General features: G+C 42.2%; 1 protein-coding gene across 1 annotated transcript; it reads left to right on the forward strand.

The window, feature by feature from the left end:
• Positions 1-5,422: 5,422 nt before the first annotated feature.
• On the forward strand, positions 5,423-10,677 carry LOC120977374 (putative defense protein 3). The gene is made up of 6 exons (XM_040405301.1): positions 5,423-5,709; positions 6,610-6,722; positions 7,727-7,834; positions 9,057-9,066; positions 9,335-9,397; positions 10,482-10,677. The coding sequence occupies exons 1-6, from the start codon at positions 5,493-5,495 to the stop codon at positions 10,628-10,630; spliced, it is 660 nt and encodes a 219-aa protein (XP_040261235.1). The 5' UTR covers positions 5,423-5,492; the 3' UTR covers positions 10,631-10,677.
• The last annotated feature ends 303 nt before the right edge of the window (positions 10,678-10,980 follow it).

Here is a 10,980-nt window from a genome sequence, read left to right on the forward strand (position 1 = left end):
AAATTTACAGGTCCTGCAGGATCACATGTTGTGGCAGGGACTTGCTGTTCGGTTTGGAGAAACCAGCGGATACAGTCACTCAGGTCAGTGACTCAGCGGCCCGGTATCGACTTGTAGGCTCTTCCGTGTGCGCCATCGGTCAGGTCTGTTCCCCTGCGGCACAGTATCGACTTGCAGGCTCTGCTGTGTGCGCCGCCGTGTTAGGGTTGTTCAGTTAGACAGGAACAGTGACTCTGAGCCTGGAGTATAGGGTATCTTGTGTACTTCTATATTGCTGTGTTTGTTACTACTGTTATTGCTGTGTTTATTACTACTGTTAGTAAAATATCTGTTTTTGCACAAATGCTGGTGTCGGTGTTGCTTTTCTCATCTGTGACTTCGCTGTATCCTGGGGAGCCCTCCCCGGTTTTACGGTCTTACACTACAATGGATAACATACCAATATTAACCCCACACGTATCTCCAGGCATCTGGCATTTCATTTCAAAAGCTCTTAGCCAACGTACTGTAGACATTGGCTGTTCTATTGCTGTGTGGTGCATGTCATTGATTCTCTGGGATCACTAGGAAAATATTATCTATACACGAATGCGGTGTTCATGATCCTGGGTCAGCTGAGAATTTCATCAGCACCAAGCTGTCCTAATTCACCAGCAAATCAAGATTGCTCAGTCTTCTCTTGGCCAGGATTTCCTTTATGTCTCCAAGCAGCGCAGATACAAACCTGTTTAGTTTTTTTTTGCTTTCTGCATTTTGCCCACATTTTTCATGTTTTCCAATTTCACGTTCAAGTAATGTGTGACTGCTTCAAAGCACAAATATAGAAGAGAGTGATGAGCTTGTGACTGAAAGCTGTCCGTGTCCACCACTGGGTCTTCTTTAGTCACAGACAGGGTATTAGAAATTACTGTATATTTTCAAAGGAGAATTGTTATTTTGGAAAGAAAAAGCAAACTCTACAGCAAACATCAAAATGATGGCTTCTAATACTGTATATAATCGCCAAACCAATAGTGAGGCAAACTCACTACATAGTAAAACATGTATTATACCATATTTACTCTGGAGCATCATATACAGTATATATATATATATATATATATATATATATACAAATCTGCAAACAAACTGCACCAGAAGACACATTCAGAAATTATATTAAAATGTAAGGGGGTCATTTATTAAAAAATATATGCCACTTTTCTGAGTATTTTTAGATTTGCAGCAAAATCTGTGCCTTTTTCCTGTTTACGTCACTTAAGCTACTTTCACACCAGCGTTTTTGCTGGATCCGGCAGGGTTCAGCAAAAATCCTTCTGTTACTGATAATAGAACCGTCTGCAGCCGTTATGAACGGATCCGGTTGTATTATCTGTTACATTGCCAAGACGGATCCGTCATTAACTCCATTCAAAGTCAATGGAGGACGGATCCGTTTTCTATTGTGGCAGAGAAAACGGATCCGTCCCCATTGACTTGCATTGGGGGTCATGTCTGATCCGTCTTGCTCCACATCCCAGGATGGAAAGCAAAATACAACTAAACGGAACAGAATGCATTTTGGAGCATTCCGTTCTCTTCAGTTTTGTCCCCATTGACAATGAATGGAGACAAAAGTGAAGCGTTTTTTTCCCGGTATTGAGCCCCTATGACGGAACTCTATATCGGAAAACTTAAACGCTAGTGTGAAAGTACCCTACTCACTTTTTCGCAAGAAAAGGGGGCGAGGCGTGGGAAGGTGGCAGGCCAGCAGGCCTATCTGATTCATCATTTTCTACATTTGGTTTTGCTGTAGAAAATTACTTAAATCTACGCCAGAAAGGAAGCTGGCATAGATTTAATCAAGTCGCAAAGCTGCCAGTAAAGTGGGGCATCAAGCAGCAGCACACATGGACTAAAACCGGCATCTTTATCGCTGGTCTTAGTAAATGTCCCCCTAAATCTTTATTGTTAGGCTAGTTTCACATTTGCGTTTGACAGATCTGGAAGGCTGTTCTGGCCGGGAACGGCCGGATGCTGCCGGAATGCTGTCTGGCCCCATTAAGTATAATGGCGACCGGCGGAGATCCACCTGCAACCCGGCAAATATGTCAAGAATTGACCGGACAAATATAGCTGTGGGCAGCGATTTTCATCTGGCCGATTCTCAGCATGGCTGCTGGGTTGCGGCCAGATCTCCACTGGTCCTCATTATAGTTAATGGGAACGACGTGTATCAGGTAGTGTTCGGCAATGCCAGATACTGTCGGAACAGCCTGCCAGGGATGTCTAACGCAAATGAGAAACTAGCCTTAACAAATAGCTAAAATTAAAAAAAATCACATAAAAAACAAAATATGCAAAGAAGGAAGCCACATCAATGGGAGGGGCGAGTGGGAAAAGATCCCTCTATAAAAATTATCAAAACAGCCATGATTATATGAAATTGCTGATACACAAGGTGCAATTAATATAAGGAATCACCATCAATGCACCATATACACTGTCTATATTATAGATACCGGGCTCACAGTATCAATTAAATAAATCACATTGTTCCCAATTACTGCCGTAGCTCCACAATCACGGCTATCAACATGAGATCTTACCCACCATGTCCCCCATCACCAGGATGCCGCTGGCCCCAAAGAGTGTTTTTTGGCACTGCCTTCTTTAACAAGATACAGCCCTATAGGACCTTATTCTACCGCTTACTTTATTGGCATTAGTCATTGCTCGTTGTAAGATACATGTTATATACCTGTGACCTTATGGCATGTAATTTACCCGTATACGGTGCCGCAATTTTTTTTCCCACCCCGGTTTCCCTTCTGCTTTTCATTGTTGTGTAGATTCCTTTTCAATGAATTATGCTTTAAAATGTCATTTTTGAATAAAAAGATTATGAAATTTATTTAGTTGCTTGTATTCTTTTTTATTTAGGGCATTACATGTTGTTTTTGTCGGTATTGTTATTTTCCATGTAACCTTACTTGTTAGGTCAGGCTTGATAGGTAACTCTTATAAATTTCTATATTTAGAAAATGTTTGCACTATTGTGTAAAAGAAAACTATTGAAGTGTATAAATATGAAGGGATAATGGATCTTTCACACACTGAACCAAAATTGCCCCTCTTTGACTTTCCGAAAAAGTTGAATTCACCTGGCCACGGTTCCTCAATGCAGGTCTGGCCTCTTCTGGTTGGGTCTGCTTCTGTGGAACATCGCAGGCGGTGTGACATCACAGAAAACGTTGGAATGGCATGGCAAGGAACTAATGCCCACCGGCACTGTATCTGTGTCCTGTGGATGCAGACACAATTCCGTGCAGGGGCCCCAGAAAGTGGGTGAATCAACCCAGTGACTGGGGGCCCCCAGTAAATGTGCAGAGCAGGGCCTTGAACAAGTGGCTCAATGATGATCTGGCCCTGGCTGCGGGCTCTTCTGCTGATGTCAAGTGAACAGGCAGCCATAGGAGAACATCAGGTCGAGACATAAGCAGAAGAGCCCGCAGCCAGTCAGGCGGTGACATTGGCACAGGCCAGATTGCGGAATTGGCAGCATAACAGAACGGTAAGTGGTTGAGAAATGATCTTCCTTCCACAGAAGGAAAGCTAGAATTTAGTCAAAGACTTCACTGGAGAACCCCTTTAGCTGGAAGTTCTAACCGCTAATACAGTCCTGAACAAAAGTTTGAGACAACTTGAAAAATGGCAGAAAATCATATTTTCCATTGTTGGATCTTAACAAGGTTCCAAGTAGAGCTTCAACATGCAACAAGAAGAAATGGGAGTGAGACAAAACTTTTTTTGAGCATTCAATTAATTGAAAATAACGATTAAAATGAAACAGGCTGCTTTTCAGCTGATCCAAATTTTAGGACCACATGCCTTTAAAAGGCCAAATCTGTGCAAAGATGTGGATTCATTGTCATTTTCTGTCAGGTAGTCGCACGTTGTGATGGCAAAGGCAAAAAAACTCTCCCTTTTTGAACGTGGTCGGGTTGTTGAACTGCATAAGCAGGGTCTCTCACAGCGCGCCATCGCTGCTGAGGTGGGACGCAGTAAGACAGTCATTTGGAATTTCTTAAATTAGCCTGAGGGTTATGGAACAAAAAAGTCAAGTGGAAGACCCAAAAATAATTTCATCAGCACTGAGCCGGAGGATCCAATTGGTTGTCCATCAAGACACTGGACGATCCTCGACCCAAATTAAGGCCCTTACTGATTCTGACTGCAGCCCCATAACCATCAGGCGGCATCTGAGACTGAAGGGCTTCAAAAACAAAAAACTTCTTCAAAGACCTCGTCTCCTTGAACGCCACAGAACTGCTCGTTTGGACTTTGCAAGAGAGTACCAAACATGGGACATTCAAAGGTGGAAGAAAGTTTTATTCTCTGATGAGAAAAAATTTAACCTTGGTGGTCCTGATGGTTTTCAACGTTACTGGCATGACAAGCAGATCCCACCTGAGATGTTTTCTACGCGCCACAGTGGAGGGGGCACCATAATGGTCTGGGGTGCTTTTTCCTTCAGTGGAACAATGGAGCTTCAGGAAGTGCAGGGGCGTCAAACGGCCGCTGGCTATGTCCAGATGTTGCAGAGAGTGTTCCTCATGACTGAGGGCCCTCGTCTGTGTGGTAACGACTGGGTTTTTCATCAGGACAACGCTACAGTACACAATGCCCGCAGGACAAGGGACTTCTTCCAGGAGAATAACATCACTCTTTTGGCCCATCCTGCGTGTTCCCCTGATCTAAATCCAATTGAGAACCTTTGGGGATGGATGGCAAGGGAAGTTTACAAAAATGGACAACAGTTCCAGACAGTAGATGGCCTTCGTGCTGCCGTCTTCACCATTTGGAGAAATGTTCCCACTCACCTCATGGAAACCCTTGCATCCAGCATGCCAAAACAATTTTTTTAAGTGATCTACAATAACGGCGGAGCTACTCATTACTGAGTTCATGTTTGGAAGTTGGATTTCTGTTTTGGGGGGGTTTATTTTATTTTTTTTGGAGGTGTGGTCCTAAACTTTTGATCAGCTGAAAAACAGCCTGTTTCAGTTTATTCGTTGTTTTCATTAAATTGAATGCTCAAAAAATGTTTTGTCTCACTCCCATTTCTTCTTGTTGCATGTTGAAGCTCTACTTGGAACCTTGTTAAGATCCAGCCTTGCTAAATATGATTTTTTGCCACTTTTCAAGTGGTCTTAAACTTTTGATCAGGACTGTATTAAAGGTATACTAAAAGTATGTGAACCTTCCCTTACAACATACATCTTGTGTTCAGGACAATCTAATCTGCTTACCCATTACATCCTTAGAGTCTGTCTGCAAGACTGGTCCACAAATCATTGATTTCACAGACTAGAATGAACTTAGAAAGAGATGCCAACTCCATTTTATAACTGCAACAAATTGGAGAACTGTGGGTTAAAGCCAAATTTGCAGAAAGGCGCGTGGTTATTAGACAGTTATAATCTCTGCCTTCTGGAGTCTGCAGACAGATCATGTTCTCATCCAGCAAGATGAAACAACTTAAGGTGTCCTTACTGCTGGTGCTAATGACCTGCTGCCCAATATCATTCTCCTACCCAACTGGGGCACCAATATCTGCTTGCGAGACAATGAAGCCTGGTCATGTTGGAGTCTACCCTCAGCCAAAACCTGCACCCTACATAATGAAGATCAACTCTAGTTCCTACCAAAGTGGCAAACCAATACAAGGTAAGAGTCCTAAACCATTACCCATAACTCACCGTATGCTGAAGAATCATTGCGTGTGAGACCAGTCCAGATGCATGCAGACTGTGGGACTGAACAATTACCTACAGCCTAGGTTCTCACACAGTCCTCATGGTGTCCTTCTAATAGGTTCAGCACAGAGTATAGTCATAGCTTTCTGTCATTCTATTTAAGTAGAGAGCACTTGGTTTAGAAACACCGACTTCGAGGGAGAACTACAAAAATGAGTATTATGAGGAAAGTAGATTCATGTAAATTTATTTTTACCTGGACATATAGTGCCACCAGACAGAAAATAGTATTTTACATCAAGAAATGGTAGTCTCATAATAAAATAACAATACGTGAAATTGTAATATTTTAAAAGGTTAAATACAGGTTACTTTATTCTGATAGTGTAAATGATATTATTATGCATTAGTATTATGTATAGCATTTATGTTAGGGCGGATTCACATCTGTGTTTACCTGATCCGGTAGGACTTTCCAGCAGAAGAACAGACTGCTGGAGTTCACCAGATCTGGCAAAGCCGAGCCTCGTTGACTATAATGTGATCCTGCCGCTTTCCTGCACAAGTGCTGACGTCGGGCAGACAAAAAGTCCTGCATGTAGAGCTTTTCGTCTGGTCAAAGCCGGCACTTACAGTATGCCAGAAAGTAGCCGGATCCCATTACAGTCAATGGAATCCGCTGGTGCACAGCCGTTTTCAGCTATGCCGAATCCGGTGAACTCTGGCTCCTCTGCGGATCAGGTAAACACAGATGTGACTCAGCCCTCAGCTTTGGGTGTGACCTTATTGCACTTTTTCAGATGATTCCGATGAAACAAGGTACTATAGGTGGTCAGTTGTTACTTTTTAATGAAAACATTTATCTTTGTAGTACAAATACTGGGCCCTCCATATAGCGGAATCTTGCTTCAAACCCGGACATTTTCAAAGACTACGCTGTACGGGACATGGCTTGAACCTCCAAAGGACACCAAGATATTGGCGGTAAAATTATGGTTGTCAATTACTAACAGTATTAAAGGGGTTACCCATCCGAGGAGCCGACAACCCTGTGTCACTGCACATTCCCTGCAGAGACCGGCGCAGGCGCAGTGGAACCGCAGAGCGGCGTTTTGTTTATTCTGGCACGTTAGAAACATTGACTGGACAACCCCTTTAATTCATGATTAACCCACCTTCACTGCCATGTAACTGAGTTAAACAAACGTCTATTGTATTTTCTAATTACTTATTTTCAATTCCAATAGAATGATACAGATTTGTCCATATTCTAAAGGTGGTCGTACATATGTCGAAGTAGGTGGATAGTTGAACAACTGTTGAACGAAAGGTCATCTGGTGACCAATCACTACACCAATGCAGTCTTGCACAGTCTGGTCCATATTGACTGTTACAGTTATCAAACTGGTCCCACATATGGACTAACAAAGACTTTTTAAATAGATTTTGTTTTTTTCCCTTTGACGTATTTTCTCATAGTCATCTGAGCACAGTATAACAACTGCTAAACGTGTTACATCATTGGGGGTTATCATTTTGGAGGTATAGCTACAGTCCAATGTGCACAAAAAAGAAGTTATGCCATGATTGATGTGAACAATGACAGTCTCTTTCTAACAAAGCCAGACCCAGCCCTGTACCTCCCATGGATCCAGAGCTGCCCCCATTCATTGTTCGGCTAGATTTCCTTCATGCTCTCCATGTAACGGTCACAGCTTCTAACAGAAGATATGGCTGGTGGCAGCTGAAGGATGGAACTGAGCATGTGCGACCACCGTAGTAGTTTTTTTCATGCAGAATTATATTAAAATAACATTTAATGCTGGCACAACCCCCTAAAAGCAGTTTTTAACTAGCACCAAGTCTGTCGATTCACATTATGGATAAATGTGCGATTTATGTACAAATCATACTTGTTATCAGACCTACTAATGATATACATAAACTGAAAGTCAGTGCCGTCTATAATTATTATTTTTTATCCTAGTGTCCTGGAAATACGGTTGGTTCTATTACACACGCTAACACCAACCTAAAAAACCAGTCGACTACGTATATTTGGATGCCACCAAATTCAAGTTGCCCGAATGTCTTGTAAGTAAACAGCAGTGGAGATCGATGCCGCAAACATGTTTCTTATTGAGTATGATCACTGAATCATTTACAAGAGATCGCATTTCCACTGGAAGTGGTTAACCCAAAATTGCCTGGTGGTATGATGTAAAAAGGTAGCCATCCATGGTGGAGGCTATGCCCTGCACATTAAGGGCTCACGCAAATGTATTTTTGGTTCGCATCCGATCCGTATTTTTTGCGGGTCCGATGCTTACCCATTCTCTTCAGTGGGGCCACAAAAGATGCAGACAGCACACCGTTTGTCTGTTCCATGGCACCTGCAAAATTATAGATCATGTCCTATTCTTGTCCACATTATGGGAAAAGGATAGCACTATGGGCTGGACGTTCCGTTCCACAAAATGTGGAAGGTGCATTTGTGGATCCGCAAACTGCAGAGTGCAAAAACGTATACGGCCGTGTGCATGAGCCTTAATAAAGAGGTTTTCCAATCTGAGACGGATGGAGATAGCACTCAGTTCTATCTCTGATAGTCCCATATAAGAGAACAGAGTGGTAGTCACACATGAGCACAAGGACAGACTGGGAACTTAAAGTGGCCCTGGAAAAAAAAAAAAAAAAGCCCAAAAGTGACCCCATGTTGTAGGTATTGGGCCAGCCTGGCAGGGGCAACAGAAATAGCAATACTACAGTGCAGCACAAAAGCTTGTCGCCCTCACCTACAACTGTATCACTGTCCTGATGATGGCGATACAGTAGAATTCAGATGGGCACCTATGGTAATTGGTCAGATGCATATGTGCCTGAAGCTCCTACATTAATACTGAAAGCATTAGATCATTTTGCACCCGGCCGTGACCATAAAGGAGGACTCGGGCAGCCTCGGCCCACTGGGAAATTTCCCTGTAGGGTCTATGGCTAGTCCACCCCTGTATGAGCACTACTATTGCATTCTCATGGGGATTCCAGGACCCCTGTTCTTCTCATTATGGAAGGTCCAGCTGTCAGAACTCTAGTGATTAGTTATTTTATGCCCTATCCTGTGGGCAGGGGATAAGGGACCCTTCTTGGAAGACCTCTTTAAAGCCTGGTTATACAAAGACTTTTTGCAGCAATACTGATTGATTTTATCAGTGGCTATCCACAAGATTGCATATAACTGAAGCTACTCCTTTTCACTGCTGTAACGGGCCATGCTACAAAAAGGCTATGCGTAGTCCAGGCCTTATTGTTTAACTATATACTTTGTAGGTGGAGGTCCCCCTCTCTATTCAGAAATGAGAGGTGGTCACCTGCTCTTCCCACACACAAGGAACTGTAATACGCTGATATAATAAAATTGTGTATTATCCATGTGACCCATGAGGACTGATTTGATCATAAACAGTGTAGCTGTGTACATAGGATAAATCCATATCTGATCATGATACATGTTGGTATATTATCACAGCATAATTTACAGATAAATGATCATAGAGATGGAATTTCTGAATAATTTGTGATTTATTTTTAATTAGAGCCACAGTAGCGGAGTCATTTAATGTCTACTGGCTCGGAGTCAGGTCTGCTATTATCTATAGAGGTACGTATAATGGCTCAATATATTAGGAAATGGAAAAAAAATAAAAAAAATTCCTCTTCAATAAGTATACCCGTTACCACTGAAATTCTTCAGAGAACACAGTACAATAAAACTTGTACAAATATTGTTCACAAAGTCAAATCTGAAAATTCTGATTTGGTATAAGTTAGCCACCAATACCCTTTTATCCATCATAGACATAAGAAAAGCTAATTTACAGCCCACTGCACAAATGATGTGTACATCAAGGAGTAAAAGATTTTTGACTCTGCAGACTCACTTAGATGCCACCATCAATGCTGGCTGCAGGATCTAAGGGGTTAGTGACGGAGAGAGCTTTTCTTACCCCCACGGGGCAGTCATGGGGTGCTGAGGGCTTGCCGTGGCAGCCAGGGGCCAACAATGGCCTACAGGCCTGCCATATAGGGGTGCCTATTAGGGGATCACAATGTCATATACCCCAAAACGGCACTAATAAAACACAACTATAACTTGTCCTGAAATTTTTTTTTTTTTAAAACACCCACACAGCTCAGTCAATGAAAAATGTTAAAGGGTCTCTGAATGGAGCGGCTGACTTCTTCTCCGGCAGTCCATGTGCCGGAATGAAATCTACGGCAGCTCGGAGCTGCCATAGGTTTCAGTCATTATTTGGCCACACCACCTTTTTGTTAAATTGGCATGGGGCACGACGACGTAAAATGCCTACTGCGACTAGAAACAACGCAATAACATTGAAAAGTTTCAAACCCAGATATTTGCAACTTTTTTTTGCTCCAAAAACAGGCATAGGGGGAATAATGAATTTCCCCCAAAGTTTTTTTTTTATTGTACAAAAGTTCATAATAGGGCGTATGGAATAATGTTGTCACAGTGAGAAAACCTCTCCAAGAAGTCATCTTCTGGCCACTGATCCCCAATGAAGACCTTACAAATGGCAGCTTATTGGACCCCTGTGAATAGGACTTTATTAGGATTATAGGTATCTTTATAATCAAACTGGAATATTTAAATATTTAAACAGAAATTATAATACTACCCTAAATATACGTTATTGGTTTCATTTATTTTTTCTATTCAACAGATCCAGCAGCAACATGCAGCATGGATAAAAACACTGGGCAATCAGGACTGTTCTTGGACAGTAGTGGACTGGCCTGGGAGCCGGCCCTTTACCCATTTGTGTGCCTTCAACTTGTATTGTTCTTGGTAGAGTGGCCCCTTTTGCTATGAACAATTGCTGTTTCATCATCACGAGTAAAGACAGAAAGTCATTTCCATGATTATGTCAAAAATAAAAAGTAAACGTTAAAAAAAAAAAAAAAAGTTGTCATGCATAATTTTAGGGGCTACATTACATTCACACATTCATTTTGGAAACCATCAGTCACATGTATATCGGCGGCTGTACATGCAGTGCTGGATGGATTTGCTTTCATCATAGGTGGGGGTCTCATATGCAGGATACCCGTCATTGTGACTGATTGACATGAAAGTGCATATAACAGCAGTTGGACCCCCACAAATCAGACACCGGCGTCATATCTTTATGGAACGCCACCAGCGTTTAGCAGACGCATTAA

This window comes from Bufo bufo, chromosome 8 (genome assembly GCF_905171765.1).
Source record: "Bufo bufo chromosome 8, aBufBuf1.1, whole genome shotgun sequence".
Classification (NCBI taxonomy): domain Eukaryota; kingdom Metazoa; phylum Chordata; class Amphibia; order Anura; family Bufonidae; genus Bufo; species Bufo bufo.

Coding starts and splice junctions, on each gene's coding strand:
- LOC120977374 (XM_040405301.1), top strand. CDS start 5,493: ATGTTCTCATCCAGCAAGATGAAACAACTTAAGGTGTCCTTACTGCTG. Junction 5,710..6,609: donor AAGTGGCAAACCAATACAAG/GTAAGAGTCCTA, acceptor TTATCTTTGTAG/TACAAATACTGGGCCCTCCA. Junction 9,398..10,481: donor GTCTGCTATTATCTATAGAG/GTACGTATAATG, acceptor TCTATTCAACAG/ATCCAGCAGCAACATGCAGC.